The 18,045-nt window shown below is 48.3% G+C and overlaps 1 protein-coding gene across 1 annotated transcript; it reads right to left on the bottom strand.

The window, feature by feature from the left end:
• Positions 1-608: 608 nt before the first annotated feature.
• TMPRSS5 (transmembrane serine protease 5) lies at positions 609-15,763 on the bottom strand. Its single transcript, XM_056860842.1, has 13 exons — positions 15,587-15,763; positions 14,606-14,729; positions 13,839-13,946; positions 12,288-12,437; positions 10,494-10,629; positions 8,561-8,674; positions 8,101-8,144; positions 6,662-6,809; positions 5,862-6,016; positions 3,741-3,839; positions 2,961-3,097; positions 1,788-1,940; positions 609-626 (listed from the first exon to the last, which is right to left on the bottom strand). Exons 1-13 carry the CDS (start codon positions 15,761-15,763, stop codon positions 609-611), a joined length of 1,563 nt encoding a protein of 520 aa, XP_056716820.1.
• Between the last annotated feature and the right edge of the window lie 2,282 nt (positions 15,764-18,045).

Here is an 18,045-nt window from a genome sequence, read left to right on the forward strand (position 1 = left end):
TTGATGCCAGGCAGGGCACAAAAGCTGATTTGTGTTAGTGGAGTCTCTCTGCCCACGCCATTTCTACCAGTGGAGCTGGTCACGTGCTCCTTGTGAAGAAAGGCCAGTGAGAAGAAGGACACCCTGCCTTTTGGGTAAACCACCTCCAAGCTCCAAGCCTCAGGAAAAAAACCCCTGCTAAAAAGATTCACCTTTCCAACTTTAGGAGGGATTGAAAAATTGCATTCGGGAGTTTTTGCCCCGGCTGGTCCTTAGCTAATAAGCAAAATGGTTAAATCCTAAAATGGCAAGACATGTGCATCAGCTCAGGTTTTGAAACTTACTAATGCAAACGAGTTGCAAGGATGACCTCACCTGTGAAGGCCAATTGCAGGCAGATTACCTGTTGGGTGATTTGCTTAACCTTTCAACAGGGAAGGCATTTGCAGGAGTGATGGCCAAAGGAAATTTCTCATTCACGCATGCAGGTCAGCAGCTGGAGCAGAGAAGGGCTTTGGGTCCTTGAAAAAGAGGGGGAGCTCTTCCACTTAACTGACCAAACTTGAAAAACGTATTTAATAACAAACCAGGATTGACTTCGAGGTCGGGGAAGGAGTGATGCTGAATCCCTAGTGGATGATGTAGGTCTGTAGAATGAGAACAGCTGCAGGAGGGAACGAACAGTTAGACATAAGTCCAGGAGCACCTTAGAGACAACCAAAGAGAAAGAGGCTCTGGAGATGCTGAGGCGGGCGACCTTCCCTCTTTGAGCTCTGGCTTCTTCACAGTTCCAGATCCCAGCCTCGGCTGTGCGTCTGTCTGTTCCCCACCTGCCTTTGAGGGAGAGGTTCTCTTTCTGGGATCGCCCTTTGGCCATTAATAGCTCTGGAAGACAACAGGACAGTTTTCCCAATGTTGACCCTGGAGTGACTCAAACATAAGGTTTCCAACCTCCAGGTACTAGCTGGAGATCTCCTGCTATTACAACTGATCTCCAGCCGATAGAGATCAGTTCCCCTGGAGAAAACGGCAGCTTTGGCAATTAGACTCTATGGTATTGAAGTTCCTCCCCATCCTCCTCAGGCTCCACCCCAAAAACCTCCCACCAGAGGCGAAGAGGGACCTGGCAATCCTAGTAACTATATGGCCAAGGGGCTGTCACAGGGCAAGGTAAGTCCACTGTGTGCTCAGAAGCGACAAATGTGAAAATCTCATGATTTGCCAGTGTTTTCTTTCTGCAGGAGGATTTTTTTTAAAATCTGGGGTGGATATTGGAGTGGGTGTGTTTGAATTGGCTCCAGCTATCTGTTAAAAGACAAGTAACTCTAGGGCACACCCTGATCTGGATTGCCTGGGCTACTTTTATCTCATCAGATCTGGAAAGCTAAGCAGAGTCAGCCCTGCCTACTAATACTTGGATGGGAGACCACCAAAGATGTCCATGGTTGCTAAGCAGAGGCAGACAATGGCAAACCACCTCTGTTTGTTTCTTGCCTTGAAAACTCTACAGGGTCACTGTAAGTTGACTGTGACTTGAAGGCACTTAATTATTACCCTGACCTGGATTGCCCAGGCTACCCCAATCTTGTCAGATCTCGGAAGCTAAGCAAGGTTGGGCCGTGGTTAGTACTTGGATGGGAGACCATCAAGGAAGTCTAGGGTTGCTATGCAGAGGCAGGCAATGGCAAACCACCTCTGAACACCTATTGCCTACAGAAGAGCCATAAGTCAGCTGCAACTTGACTGCACTTTCCACCACCACTAATTCTCGAGCAGAGTCCAGCTTCCTCTCCCCTCTACCCGCTTACCTCCATGACATGATGGATCCAGTCCAGGAATTCCGTCACCTTGGTGAAAATGCCAGGGCGTCTTGGCATCGCACACCTAGAGCCCCAGCTCCCAATTCCAACCAAGTGCCACGTCTGCTCATGCTGGCAAATGAGTGGTCCTGCACTGTTACTCTGTGAAAAGAAGGGCACGGTGAGAATCTGCCCTGCTGCTTGCTAAACCAGGCTCTTGCTCAGGATCTCCTGGGACCCTAGCAGTTTAGCTCTTGCAAAGTTGATGTTCTTTATGTTCCTGTCAAGCTGCTTTATCACTGACTGTGGACAAATGTTCTCCATCCTAGAATTCACTCCAGTATTTCAATTACTGTGACTGCACTTTGCTCACGAAGAGGAACCTAGTGGCTAACTCATAGCCAGCAGCAAAGAAGGGGTTGAAGGATGGAGTCATTAAGCTCCAAACACCAAGAACTCAAGCTTTGGGTTATGCAAATGACTGGCTGAAGCAGGTTTACTAGGGTTACCAGGTCCCTCTTTGCAACCAGTGGGAGGTTTTTGGGGCTGAGGTTTAGGGAGAGTAGGGACTTCAATGCCATAGAGTCCAATGGCCAAAGTGGCCATTTTCTCCAGGTGAACTGATCTCTAACGGCTGGAGATCAGTTGTAATAGCAGGAGATCTCCAGCTAGTACCTGGTGGTTGGCAACCCTAAGGTTTACCAATCCCACACCTTGCTGGAAGGTGACACCCAGGAACAAATTGCCAAATGTATTCTCTTCTTTGTGGGACAGGAAGATCTGAATGACCCCACCAGGTCATATATATATACTTATTTATAATTACCCCCAAGATAATTATAAATTCTATGGACACAGAGAAGAAGCGCTCTCGCTCTTATTCTTGCATCTTACTCTTGACTTGGGAGCACAAGCCAGAAAGGGCTCTGCTTGACCTGGGGAAGTCGTCTTGCTCACATGGACAGGCACAAAGGGGGAGAAGACCCAACCATGAGAACTTTTAGTTAAACATTGAGCATGAGTTGCGAGCGTAGGGGCAGAATGGCTATGCCGGGAAAGGGCGGGAATCAAATCAATAAATCAATAAAATAAACAGGCAAGGCTGTAGTTCTCAGGCGATACACCAAAACAGTTGCCCCCTGCTCATGCCTCTGAAAGATCAAGGCCTCTCCCGCCTTTTACCTGGCAGGCATCGGTGCTTTCATCCAGGTAGTCGGCACACAGCATCCGGGTGGTGAGCTCACCCGCGTAGGCGCATGAGCGGTTGCATTTCTGCGTACCCATCAACTTTGCTGGCACGTTCATCTCAACTGCTTGGGCTGAAAAACAAGCAGCGGCACCCTCTCATACATTGGGGTTGAATGAACTGCTGGGAAGTAACCCCCCAGGTAGGGTTGCCAACCTCCAGGGGGTGGTTGGATATCTCCCACTTTTACAACTGATCTCCAGCAGACAGAGATCAGTTCCCATGGAGAAAATGGCCACTTTGGCAATTGGACTCTATGGCATTGAAGTCCCTCCCCTCTCCAAACCACGACCTCCTCAGGCTCCACCCCCCCAAATCTCCAGATATTTCCCAACCCAAAGCTGGCAACCCTAAGTCTCAGGGATGAGTGAAGGCCTGCCTTTGTCAACAGATTTGGCTCTCAATTCTTTGCTGTTGGTCTCGTCAGTCAGTATCCTGTACATGTTCTTTGGTTTCCTTATGCTATTTATTCTTCAGTTATAGTTCAACATTTAGTGTTGATTGATGTACAAAAACTGTCCAAACATGCACCTATTTATTTTACAGGGAAACACTGGTGCAAAGGGACAGAAAATGGTGCCAAAGCAAAACCCGGGGGTTTGGGGGGACTCTGTTTAATAGTGGAGAAATGGGATGGAAACAGGGACTTGGGTGTCAAAACGGGGCTCAGGGTATGTCTTGTGGGGTCTGTCCTTGCCATCCTGGCAGATGCTTACCATTCTCTGGCTGTGTGAAGTCCCATCCTGGGATCCAGCACTTGCTGCCAATGGGGATGGTTTGATGGTACCTGGGTAAGCAAATTGCCTGGGTTGTCTCTAAGGGTGGGGGAAGAAACATAAGAACATAAGAAAAGCCATGCTGGATCAGACCCAGGCCCATCAAGTCCAGCAGTCTGTTCACACAGTAGCCAACCAGATGCCTCTAGGAAGCCCCCAAACAAGACGACTGCAGCAGCACCATCCTGCCTGTGTTCCACCGCACCCAAAATAATAGGCCTGCTCCTCTGATGCTGGAGAGAGGAGGTATGCATCATGACTAGTATCCATTTTGACTAGGAGCCATGGATAGCCCTCTCCTCCATGAACTTGTCTACTCCCAGCCTCCCAAGCTGGCAGCCATCAACACATAAGAATGCAAGAAAAGCCATACTGGATCAGACCCAGGCCCATCAAGTCCAGCAGTCTGTTCACACAGTGGCCAACCAGGTGCCTCTAGGAAGCCCACAAGCAAGACGACTGCAGCAGCATCCTGCGTTCTAGTGCACCTAATGTAATAGGAATGTTCCTCTGATCCTGGAGAGAATAGGGATGCATCATGCCTAGTATTCATTTTGACTAGTAGCCATGGATAGCGCTCTCCTCCATGAACATGTTCACTCCCCTCTTTAAGTCCTTCCAAGTTGGCAGCCATCACCACATCCTGGGGCAGGGAGTCACAAAAAAGAGATTATTCCTTCTACTGAACAGCTTATGCAAGAATTCTTTAGAAGTCCCACCTTAGTTTTTGTGCAGAAGCCACATTTGTACCAAAAGGGCTTAGCTGTGTCACTTTGCAAAGAAAGAAAGTTTGTATGCCCAGGGTCCAGGTTGCCAGATTGGGCAACAGATGGTTTAAACTTGTGCCTGGCCTGACAAAGAACAGGATATCAAGCAAACAGGACAGGAGCTGTTTGATAAAAATCAGAACCCTCTCCTAAAAACCAGTGATTGATGTAAACAGCACTTGGGAAAGACAGACCTATCGGTGCAATCCTCTTTGGTGGCAAGATCTGCAAGTGACTGCTGATTGGTAAACATCCCTATCAGTTTCCTTCCTGCTGAGTGCCTAAGCACCAAAACAATAGCCAAGCCCAAAAAGGTTTACTTATGTTACCCTTGTCAATTTTCTAGTTTTGTTTAGTTATAATAACAATGTTAAAGATCATCAGTCTTTTCATTCTGGGTTTTGATTAGTTAATATCTGAATGGATACCCTTACTTTCCTGGGATGCCCTAAAGTAAAGGGCAATAGATTTCAGAAAAAAACATTCACTTTGCAGATGTGTTCATAGTTCCAGAATGCCCCTTGTTTGGGAATCATTGTGCTGAGGCTTGCTGGGGGCTGAAGACCCTCCCTGTACCTTCCTTTCGCCGTGGCTGTTTAAATTGGTTGTCATTTAGGCTCTCTGCACATGTAGCTTTAGCTATACTGTCACCTGCTCTGGTTCCTCTCCCCTTTCCCTTCTTTGCACACAGAGTTCAGCACAGTATATCTTCCCAGCTAGCTCAAACTACTATTCTCCAGATGGCAGCGATCAGTTCCCCTGGAGAAAATGGCTGCTTTTGAGGGTGGACTGTATGGCATTGTGTGTGTGTGTGTGTGTTAACTGCCGTCAAGTCGCTTCTGACTCATGGTGACCCTATGAATGAAAGTCCTCCAAAATGTCCAATCTTTAACAGCCTTGCTCAGGTCTTGCAAAGTGAGGGCTATGGCTTCCTATATAGAGTCAATCCATCTCTTGTTGGGTCTTCCTCTTTTCCTGCTGCCTTCAGCATTTCCTAGCATGTTTGTCTTTTCCAGTGACTCTTGTCTTCTCGTAATGTGACCAAAGTACGACAGCCTCAGTTTAGTCATTTTAGCTTCTATGGTCAGTTCCGGGTTGATTTGATCTACAACCCACTGATTTGTTTTTTTGGCAGTCCATGGTATCCATAACACTCTCCTCCAACACCACATTTCAAAGGAATATACTATATGGCATTAGATCCTCCCCCAAATCTCCAGGAATTCCTCAACCCAGAGCTGGCAACCCTACTGAGAGGCCCAATGATAAATCCTTCACAGCAGACAAATCTTACCTGAGAAATTCAAGGGTTCATTCAGCTTCAGCATTGCAATGTCGTAGTCCCTGCTCTGGGAGCCATAGTGGGGGTGGATAAGGACCTTTTCCACGGCAGGGGCCACCTGGTCCTTAACCTCAACATGGGGCACAGTCCTGCCACCGACTGCTTGCCTAGGATCAAAGAGGCAGCCTCAGCCCCTGAACCTTTCAGCTCTTCTGGACCCTTGGCTTCCAAAGGAATCCATCCAGGGCCAGCTAGGGGTTGGGGGTCCAAGACCTCAAGGCTAGCAAAGGACCCCCTCCCCCAAGATGTTCAGAAAGTGAGAGAAGATGCTTGGTTGGCCTACCCCACCTCTTCCTAATGAAGGGCTGCCCTGGAAGGGCTGCCTCATATCCCTGCTGAGCTACCTTGCCTCCCTGGGCTTAGGGTTGCCAACCTCCAGGTACTAGCTGGAGATCTCCTGCTATTACAACCGATCTCCAGCTGATAGAGATCAGTTCACCTGGGGAAAATGGCCGCTTTGGCCATTGGACTGTATGGCATTGAAGTCCCTCCCCTCCCCAAACCCCGCCCTCCTCAGGCTCCGCCCCAAAAACCCGCTGGTGGTGAAGAGGGACCTGACAACCCTAAAGATATCCCTTCACCCCCAAATCTCCAGGAGTTTCCCAACCTGGAGTTGGCAACCTTACTACTAAGGGACCAATTGCACTTTGCTCTAAACCCTCATTAAATCATCAGAAAAGACAGCAAAGATCTCCTCAGCCACAAGTAACAGCCCCCCCCCCATGCTTGGACGTAGACCTGCTCCAACTTACTTGTGCACGCAGTGGGCAGCGGTCACAATCCATTCGTGGGACAGCACCGAGCCGGCACAGATACGCTTGGATCCGAGGTGGAGACTGACCAGCCAGAGCCAATGGTCCAAAGGGTGATCCCTGTGTCCCTTGGAGAGGGCGCTACACTCTGTGGGGTCAAGAGGAAGCGTCAGCCTTTGCTTGGAGTAAGGAGGGTGGTGTCAGCTAAGGGCCTGCCCTGCTCTGGCTCTTGGAAGCCAAGCAGGGCCAGCCCTGGTTAGAACTTGGATGGGAGACCACCGGGGAAGTCCAGGGTTGCTACGCAGAGGCAGGCACTGCCACAACGCCCTCTGGACCAAAAGTTGCCAACTCCAGTCTGGGAAATTCCTGGAAATTAATGGGTGAAGACTGGGGTGGGGTGGGGTTTATAGAGGAGGGAAGGGATCTCAACAGAGAATAATTGAGTCCACCATCCAAAGCAGCCTTTTTCTCTAAGGGAACTGGTCTGTGTAGTCCAGAGGTCAGTTGGAATTCCGGGAGATCTCCAACCTCCCCCCACACACACCCACACCTGGAGGTTGGCAACCCTATCATCTCTTGCCTTGAAAGCCTTTTGGGATCATCGGCTGTGTCTGGACAGCGCTTTCCACCACCGTTAAGGGTGGCCATTGGGGGGCTCTCCCCTCAAATCGCACTGCTGCCCCTAAAAATAATCGTATCCAGAAGAACAACCTCCCTTCCCCCCCAGCAGGACAATCTTGATCCAAAAGCAAAAGAGACCTTTCCAGCAGGGACTTTTGTCAACCGCCTGGTATCCTCTGAGTTGTTCCTGGTGAAGCCAATTTGGGGTTGTTTGTCCTAACTTACAATCAAAATCTTTAGCATGATATTCTATGCATCTTCCTACCAAGCACGGAATTACTCAGAATCTGACCATCCAGTGGAGATGTTTTAGATTCTGGCAAAGTTCTTTCTTGTTGGAAAGTTCCAGTTTCTAGAGCTATGTGATGTAGCAAAGCCTCTGAACAAGACGCAGGAAATGCCTGCTGCAGGCTGCAGTGGCCCGAGAGGAGCCAACTCTGTGCCTCCTCTCTCCTCCATGCACCAGCACATTCCACTGCACCCCCCCTCAACTGTCTCTTGCCTTCCTTCTCCCCCCTCCCCGCTCCACACCGTTCCTTGCCCCAAAACGGCCACTAATGCTCAATACCTGATCGGGAATGATGTGTGTGCCTTCCTGCCATGAAGCCATTTCTGCAGAAGATTGCGGAATCATGGACTTTGCATTTCCTTAGATTTTGTTATGGGGGGATGTCAACAGCAACTGTCATATCTAGAGATCCCTGTCTATTAAGCAAAATCCCTCTGCGCGGACCATCAGAAGCCAAAGAAGAGGAAACGTGAGCACAGAAAGCAAAATGCACGGCGGTTTCTGGAGCAGTCTGAGGCGGGGCTCTTACCTGAACATTTCAGGGCCACAATTCGTCCTGAAGGGCATCTGTTCCTAAAGAAAAACAAAACCCTGCAGTTAGAGACCCCCAAGCACAAAGGATATCTAGAGGCAGCAGGCCTCTTTAAATCAGTTGCTGGGGATGACGGGGAGGATACTGCTGGAGTCTTCCTGTCTGTGGGCTTCCTAGAGGCCCCTGGTTGGCCACTGTGTGAACAGACTGCTTGGCTAGACGGACCTTTGGCCTAATCCAGCAGGGCTCTGCTTATGTACTTTTGTCTTCTACCTCCTTTTTCACACATGCATCGTTAAAGGTATGTGTGTGTTAAGTGCCAACAAGTCACTTCGGACTTATGGTATCTTAAAGATACCCACCTGGAAAAGGCCAGAGCTAACGGGGAAATGAATCCTTTTTTGGGGGGAAGCCCATAGCCTGTGAGATCTCGCCTTCCGCTCCATCGGCCACCCACCTGATTTGTAACATATCCTCAACATTTCCTTTCCAGTTGGGTGTGAGCTGAGCAAAGGCCTGGGCGTTGTTCACCTTCACATCTGTCAGGTTCACACCTTTGTGGTGGGTGAGCCTGTGGGAGTGATGGACACAGTTCAAGAGGGCCTCTTTTTAGCTCAGCAAAATGGAGGGGCCAGAATGACCCACAGAGTGAGTCGCGCCAGCCAGACAATGCCATAACCATGCCAACCAGCCCTTCTACCCCCTTCCCCTAGCTGCCCCTTGTGCCTGGAACTCCTTCCCCAAAAGCCTCTCCAGTGCTGCTTCTTGCTTCACTTAGAAGAAGAAGAGTTGGTTTTTATACCCCACTTTTTTGCTACCTTTAAGGAGTCTCAAATCGGCTTACAATCGTTCCCCACAACAGACACCTTATGAGGAAGGTGGGGGCTGAGAGAGTTCGGAGAGAACTGTGACTAGCTCAAGGTCACCCAGCAAGCTTCATGTGGAGGAGCGGGGAAATCAACCTGGTTCACCAGATTAGAGACCATCGCTAGGGTTGCCATCCTCCAGGTACTAATCAAAAAATATCACTGTTAATTAGTACTGGCAAGAAAAAAACAGTGCAGGCAATCGTATCAAAAACATATATTCAATAGTGCAAAATTACAAAAAACAGTGCTGGTGCATATCACAATGACAATTATATACAAAGCTATTCACAATGTGACAGCAATATTAAACAAAGCACAATGGCTCTCTTCCAACGAAATCCAATATCAAACTGCAGAAACAACGTCTACTGGAACACCTCTTGCAGTTCCAAGATGGGTGATAAAGTACCAAGCTTCAAAATCGGAACACCTCTTGCTGTTCCAAAATAGGTGACAGAGGGAACGCTATCCCGGATATTGCTGTCACACTGTGAATAGTTTTGTATATAATTGTCATTGTAAAATGTACCAGCACTGTTTTTTGTAATTTTGCACTATTGAATATATGTTTTTGATACGATTGCCTGCACTGTTTTTTTCTTGCCCATCCTCCAGGTACTAGCTGGAGATCTCTTGGGATTACAACTGATCTTCAGTCGATAGAGGTCAGTTCACCTGGAGAAAATGGCTGCTTTGGCAATTAGACTATGACACTGATGTCCCTCCCCTCCCCAAATCCCGCCCTCCACAGGCTTCACCAAAAAACCTCCCACCAGTGGCAAAGAGGGACCTGGCAACCCTAACCATTGCTCATGTGAAGGAATGGGGAATCAAACCTGATTCTCCAGATTAGAGTCTGCCGCTCTTAACCACTACACCTCGCTGGCTCTCTCACCAAAATCCCCTTTTTGGGGGGGGGGTATTCATTCATTTTAAACATTTATACTCCACAACTCTCAATTTAGAAAACACTCAAGACACCTACCTGAATCAAGAGAAAACTATAGTAATACATAGGATTGCCAGCTCCAGGTTGGGAAATAACTGGAGATTTTGGGGGCGGAGCCTGAGGAGGACAAGGTTTGGGGAGGGGGGGAATTCAGTGCCATAGAATCCAATTGCTAAAGCGGCCATTTTCTCCGGGGGAACTGATCTCTGTCATCTGTAATAGCGGGAGATCTCCAGCCACCCCCTGAGGTTGCCAACCGTAGTAATACAATGTATAGTAATACAATAAATTAATTAAAAGAAAACAGCCTAAAAATCAGGCTGCAAAGATCATAAAAACCAGCAGTAACTGGAGATGACATAAGACCTAGACTGGTCAGACGGAGTAGTCATAAAAATCAATGAAACACCTGGGTGGGGGGTGAGTTTTAAGCGGGCCCCTCAAACTATGTCAATTTGGATTTCAGTGGCTCCCTTGTGTGAGTGGGACAATCTGATTTGCACTATTGATGTTCTGGGAGAAAACCAAGATTGGTGCAAAGTCCGAGCATCTAGTGGGACAGGCGAGCTTACCGCACATGACCCAGCCGCCTGCAGATCCACGTCCCCAATGCCAAGTCCCAACCATCGTGACACACCGGGAGCCAGCTGGGTAGGTCCCCTGCCTGCACTTCCAGTAGGAAGGTATCTCTGTTTACTCTGAAAGAGACTGAAACCATTGGGTTAAGAACTCAGCCTATGGGATCTGACTGTTCTTGTTTTACTTCTGCGATTGTAGGGGGGCCTATGTAACTTTCCTGTTTAAACAGTTTGGGACAACCTTCAATTCCATCTGCTGGTTCTCCACTTTAATGCATGTGCCATTGTACTCCCTGTTACTATGTATGGGTGTGAGAGCTGGACATTGAAGAAAGCAGAAAGGAAGAAAGTAGATTCCTTTGAAATGCAGTGTTGGAAGAGAGTGTTACGGATACTGTGGACTGCCAAAAAAAATCAAATCAGTGGGTTATAGATCAAATCAAGCCTGAACTGACCCTAGAAGCTAAAATGACTAAACCGAGGCTATCGTACTTTGGTCACATTGTGAGAAGACGAGTCACTGGAAAAGACAATCATGCTAGGGAAAGTTGAAGGAAGCTAGAAAAGAGGAAGACCCAACAAGAGATGAATGGACTCTATAAAGGAAGCCATGGTGCTCAATATGCAAGACCTGAGCAAGGCTGTTAAAGACAGGACATTTTGGAGGACATTGATTCATAGGGTCGCCATGATTCGGAAACGACGTGACGGCACTTAACACACACACACAGCAAGAGGTGTGTGTGGGAAATAAGGTTCCCAAGGCTGTCTGCCAGTAGGTTGGCCTACTAAGTATTTGCCTTACCAATTGCCAGGGATTTTCTTTGGGACCCTCTCTGTGAGCCATTCGGTGGTATTCCCAAGGTTGTATATTAGGGGAGGGGCCACAGGAGACAAAACAGATGGTCTGACTCAGGAGAAGGCAGCTTCACTTGCTCATTGGAGTACTTGTTCCCAAATGCCTTGGGTTAAATGGAAGCTCAGCATTCACTGGCTTTGAGAATCTCCAAATCTGTTAGATTCGAGTGCAGCAGCACCTTCGAGACCAGGGGCTTTCCCCCACATGTTATTTCCTTGCCTGCAAGCACCAATGCATCTTCCCTCCCTTTTCCACATGTGTTTTGCTCCTTCTAGTGGTCACTTTGGCATTTCATTGCTGTATATCCAGCTTATTTATGAGCACAATTAAAGTGCTTGCAAATAAGTTAAAAATATAGCAATGAAATATTGATGTGACTGCTAGAGGAAGCAAAATGCGCAGAAAAGGGGAAGAAACTCCAATGCAGTATGGGTACACTAGTGATGAAAATAACACATGAGGAAAAGTCTCCAGAGATGATGATGAAGAGTTAGTTTTTATATGCCGACTTTCTCTACCATTTAAGGAACCGGTTTACAGTTGGCTTCCCTTCCCCTCCCCACAACAGACACCTTGTGAGGAAGGTGGGGGCTGAGAGAGTTCGGAGAGAACTGTGACTAACCCAAGGTCACCCAGCTGGCTTCATGTGGGGGAGTGGGGAAACCAACCCGGTTCACCAGAGTAGTGTCTGCAGCTCATGTGGAGGAATGGGGAATCAAACCCGGTTCTCCAGATCAGCATCCACTGCTCCAAACCACTGCTTCATGTGGGGGAGTGGGGAAACCAACCCGGTTCACCAGAGTAGTGTCTGCAGCTCATGTGGAGGAATGGGGAATCAAACCCGGTTCTCCAGATCAGAATCCACTGCTCCAAACCACCGCTCTTAACCACTACACCACACTGGAGGAGAGAATGTGGAGATCCCAAACCTTTCTTGCCACCAGCCGTGCCAAAGGGTGCTCCATCTTCTTCGTCCTCCTCTTTCTCTTCCATAACGTCTCTGCACCTGGTTAGAAGTGCCTCTGTGTCTTGGAAGGGGGGTGTCTCTGGAAGGGGAAGGGGCTTCAGCAGTTGCTTCACTAAGGGAGAAAGAATGGTGTGTGTGGGTGTAGAAATCCAGCAGTGTTCCAAAGGTGAAGCTTGTGGGGTTGTTTTCTGGCTGACTCCAGGTCACACCCAGTCCATATGCTTGTAAGCACAGCTACGATATTGCTATTCTACAGGGGCCTGTGCACTGCAGCCATGCACAATTGTCAGTATCTGGGTTTCTAAGGAGGAGCTTTCTTGTGTGTGTGTGGATGCACCTCCACTATGCTTACCCAACCTAAACCATGTGCAAGTTTGTTAAGCTGAGTTAGTCATTGCTCAGTGGCAGAATGCATAGAAGGTGCCATACTCAGTCTTTGGCACTTGATCTCAAAAAGATCCTTAGCTTGCAGAGCTGGTAAAGCCTGCCTGGATAACCACTTCTGGAGCCTGGTGAGGTGCTTCACATCAAACTGCTGACTGAGTCAGTCTTGTGATGCATAGAGCTGGGTATTGTCTACTCTGACAGGCAGCAGCTTTCTAGTGTCTTAGGCCTGCCCTAGACATGCAACAGGGCAAGGTGGGCAAATGGTGGCCCAGTGCTGAGAGGGTGGAATGGAGAGTTTCACGTCAGAGATAACCGTTGTCAAAGCTCCTCTAGATCAGTAAATGGGAAACAAGTACAGTGTGTGAAGTAGGGCTGCCAACTCTGAGTTGGGAGATTCCTGGAGATTCCTGGAAAGGCTGGTGTTTGGGGAGGGCAGGGACCTCACTGAGTATAATGCCAGAGAGTCCACCCTCCAGAGCAGCCATTTTCTCTAGGGGAACTGATCATCTGGGGATCATTTATAATTCTGGGAGATCTCCAAGCCCCATCTGGAGGCTGGGAACCCCAAAGGCTGGGTTGGAATCTCTCTCTCTCTCTCTCTCTCTCTCTCTCTCTCTCTCTCTCTCTCTCCCCTCTCTCTCTCTCTCTCAGCAAGAAGTTTTTACTTGGGGGAGCATTAAAAATGAGGTTCTCCCCACCAGCAATGTGTCTCTCATTCTATCACCTCCCTCAGCTGCATCTATAAACCAGGCCTTAGGCCAAGGAGGATCTTTCCCAGTACTTAATGTTGCCCACCTCAAGGTACTAGCTGGAGATCTCCCACTATTACAACTGATCTCCAGCCGACAGAGATCAGTTCCCCTGGAGAAAAATGGCTGCACTGGCAATTGGACTCTATGGCATTGAAGTCCCTCCACTCCCCAAACCTCGCCCGCCTCAGACTCTACCCCAAAAGTCTCCCGCCGGTGGCGAAGAGGAACCTGGCAACCCTAACAGGTGGGGAAGGTAGGGTTGCCAACCTCCAGGTACTAGCTTGAGATCTCCTGCTATTACAACTGATCTCCAGCCAATAGAAATCAATAAGGCAGCTTCTATAGCAGTTCCGCCTTCAGGAGGGTGTCCTTACCTAGAAACCAGACCCCAACAGCTGTTCCGATCAGCAATCCGAAGGTGGCAAGGAGCATGAGGCCCCTCTGGACCGTGCAGGGGTTTGTGTGAACTCTTTTGGGAGGCCCTGAGTGCAAAAAGGAGAGAGGAGTTGGATGATGGTTAGGGTTGCCAGCTCTGGGTTGGAAAATACCTGGAGATTTGGGGGGTGGAACCTGGGAAGGGTAGGGTTTGAGGAGGGGAGGGACTTCAATAGAGTATAATGCCATAGAGTCCCCTTCCAAAGCTGCCATTTTCTCCAGGTGAGCTGATCTCTGATGCCTGGAGATCAGTTGTAATAGCAGGAGATCTCTCCAGCCACCACCTGGAGGCAGGCACCCCTAAATGATGGTCATGGTAGTCCTCTGGGATTCAGCCCAGATTCTGAAAAGTGCTAGTCTAGTTTGTGCACGCAGGGAACAAGAAGTAGGGGAAACAAATGGGAGAAAGGTAAAAAAAAATAGCAAGACTTATGTTGAATGTTGTATTTCTTTCCTCCTTTTTTAAGGAACCCAGATTTTAGAACTGCCAACTCTGGTTTAGGAAATTACTGGAGATTTGGGGGTGGAGCCCGGGAGGGGAGGGGAAGGACCTCAGCAGGGATGTGAGGCCAGAGGGTTCACCCTCCAAGGCTGCCATTTTCTCCAGGGGAACTGATCTCCGTTGTCTGGAGAGAAGTTTTAATTCCAGGACAAGTCCGGGCCCCACTTGGAAGCAGGCAACCCTGGAACCCATTAAATTCCTTACCTGGCCCTGCAGATTCCTGTAACCTCTCTCCGCCCTTTGAATCTATTGGGCCAAGCTCATGGGTTTGAACCTGAATCACAGGAGCAGGGAAATCCACAATGAATTGTGAAGCTGATCCAAGATTCTGTAAAGGAAAGCAATAATCAATATAAATTCTCTTTCTCCCCCGCCCCCGCAAACAAAAACCCCTCCTGAAAGCTTGAGGAGTATAAGAAATTTATGTTTTACGGATGGGGAGGTTTGACCCAAGGCCTCTCAGAGTTCCTGTCTGACCAGAGGTTTGACTCTGCGTCTATTCCTCAAGCCTAGCGTGTTCTCCTCCACACCACACCACATCACATCTGGCAATCAGTTGCAATTACAGAGGGCCTTTTTTGCACGCTGATTCAAATATAGCCATGCTAGGGTGGTGGCTGGAGATCTCCCTCTATTATTACTGATCTCCTTGTGACAGAGATTAGTTCACCTTTGGGTTGCCAGGTCCCTCATCTCCACCGGCAGGAGGTTTTTGGGGTGGAGCCTGAAGAGGGCAGGGTTTGGGGAGGGACTTTTATGGCACAGAGTCCAATTGCCAAAGCTGCCATTTTCTCCAGGGATTTCTCAAGCTGGAACTGGCAACCCCAGAGAGCCACACTAGAGAGGATGTTCCTACTCTCTTACCATCATGGGAAATGCCAGCAGGCTGAAGGATGCTTGGGGGGAGGTAGACTTTGCTCATAGTCCCCAGGAGAAGCAGCAAGGGCTGAATGGGACAGAGGGTGACCCCTCATTAAATAGGTCTCTGGGTCGGCTCCACCTTCCACCCCTCTGGAGCGCCTGCAGGACAGGGGCTCCCTTGTTTCCAGATCTGCTGGCCTCCCCCTCCCCTTTATCTCCAGCCTGCCGATTGGATGCCCGAGAGGGAGAGGTATGTGGTAGCTTAGCAACCCCTCCCTCTTGTTGACTCCCTCCCCCCCTCCCCAAAAAAGATGCCACTCACACCATCAGGCCACACTCCTGGAGTCTGCTGAGATAGGAAAGCCAAGTGACATTTGCGGTTATTGAAATGTTGCTGCAGAAGCCGGGGAATTTTTCTCTTTGCCTCAGAGTCCCAGAATTAATGAGCAGGTGATCATGATACCCATTAAAGGAAATGACCCTCTGCTCCATCTTGGCCATCTCGCCAAAGGTCACACCAAATGCCATCTCAAAAGGAATGCACCTGCCAAGAGTTTCCTTTGTCTGCGTGCCAAACCATCCAGTGCTTGACAGAGGAAAAAGAGGCACCTCTAGTAAGGTGAAAAGGGTGTCTGTGTTGTGGTATGCAGTCGAAGTTTGCAAAATAATCAGGCTCCTTGTCTGGCGCTTGGCTGGGAAACCATGTTGGCCTTTCCATGCTAAGGAGAACTGCACCTGTTGACTTTCTTGTCTTTTAATTATTAAACTCACTATAGTCAGACAGTACCTCCTAAAATAAAATATTACAACATTGATAGATTATAAACATATAATCTTTTAAATAAGTTCAACATAAGTAGGTTAAAACTCGCCATGAGATATTCATCAAAATATTGCAATACAACTAATATACAAAAATATACATAGTGGATGTAACATACAAAATCCACTTATATAGCAGCATATGAAATAATATATTCAACAGGTGGTACAATTCAATATGAATTCAAATTGCTGGTTCAACAGGTAGTCTTCACCAGGTAGTTTTCCAACAGGTTGTGTTAACAGGTCTATTGGTGTAAGTTTGGAATTAACAAATGACGTAGTCCTATTGGAGTGAATTGTTGGTTCAACAGGTAATACAGTCTAGCTGACCCCCCTGTTTTTCCTTGGTTTTAATTATTCAAGTCAGCTTACTCTTAAAACCACCCTTCAAGTCAGCAACGAACGCAACGTCACTTAGAAAGCATAATTTGATTCTTCACAGTGGGTAGCTTAGTCTGTCTGCAGTAGTAGACAAGAGCAAGAGTCCAGTAGCACCTTAAAGACTAACAAAAATATTTTCTGGCAGGGTATGAGCTTTCGTGAGCCACAGGCTCACGAAAGCTCATACCCTGCCAGAAAATATTTTTGTTAGTCTTTAAGGTGCTACTGGACTCTTGCTCTTTTCTACTAATTTGATTCTGTTAACCTTGGCCTTCTGTACCGAGTACGGAGATCTGCTTTTAATGCAAACTATATTTTTAAGTAGAAAACTTTATGCTGATGTCACAACTTCCTCGGGTTTTGCCGCTGACCTTTTTAATCCCACTTGACACAAACTTTGCCATCCATTAAAAGTATGATTTTATTGGTAGGATCTCTTTCCTTGTCCCTCTCCAAGGTGGCCAGTAGATGGGGCGAGAGAGCTTCAGTTCTTGGTGGAAGTATTGTGGACATTTGCTCCTCAGTTTCCCTTTAGTTTAGGAGTTGATCTTCCAGGGATTCCACCCCCCCCCCCAGTCTGTTTGCAGGCTGAAGGGTTGCTTAGGAAGGAGAGCAGGCATTGCTTCCCGGCCTCTTCAGCCCAGGCGTCTTTGCCCGTTTTCTTTAGTGTGAGGAGGTTGCCAGGCCTGCAAAGAGATCTTGAGATTGGCAAGGGAAATGCTAGAATTGCCACAGATGCCTCCAAGGCTCCTTTTCTCCAGCGTGCTCTCCCTTTGACCTTCACAACAACCCTGTGAGGTAGGCTAGCCTGAGAGAAAGAGGAGAGAGTGAGAGATTGGCTCAGTGGGGATTTTAACCTATGTCTCCTCAGCACTAATCTGACATCTCCCCCCTCCGCCCCCAGTATACCATGCTGGCTTTTTCATACTGGCTCCCCGGTGCCATTGCTGGGGCATTTGGAGTGCAGAGTCCCAGGGGGAAAGGCTTCAGGTTTATCAAACAAAACAGAAGCACAGGGGCACCTTAAAGACTCACAGCATATTGGGGGGGCATGGCTCAGTGGCAGAGCATCTGCTTGGCATGCAGAAGGTCCCAAGTTCAATCCCTGGCACCTCCAGTTAAAAGGACTGGGCAAGTAGGTGATGTGAAAGACCCCTGCCTGAGACCTGGTAGAGCCGCTGCCAGTCTGAGAAGACAGTACTGACTCTGATGGACCAAGGGTCTGATTCAGTATAAGGCAGCTTCATGTGTTCATGTGTTCAATACAAGCTGTTGTGAAACAGTTCCTTTCTTCAGATACAATAGAAATAAGCCAAATGATCCCACAGCAGCCCATGATTTCCCCTTTTCCTCTTCCCTTTCCAAAAATACATCTCCCATCTATGCTGGCAAGGTGGTTTCAGTTTTGCAACAATACAAGATAGTTTTATCAAGAACATGGTAAATTATCAGCTTGACCAAGGGTTGCTAACCTCCAGGTGTGGCCTGGAGATCTACTGGAATTACAACATCTCCAGATGACCTAGATCAGTTCCCCTGGAGAAAATGGCTATTCTGGAGGCTGGACTCTAGGGCAT

Source organism: Euleptes europaea, chromosome 14, assembly GCF_029931775.1.
Source record: "Euleptes europaea isolate rEulEur1 chromosome 14, rEulEur1.hap1, whole genome shotgun sequence".
Classification (NCBI taxonomy): domain Eukaryota; kingdom Metazoa; phylum Chordata; class Lepidosauria; order Squamata; family Sphaerodactylidae; genus Euleptes; species Euleptes europaea.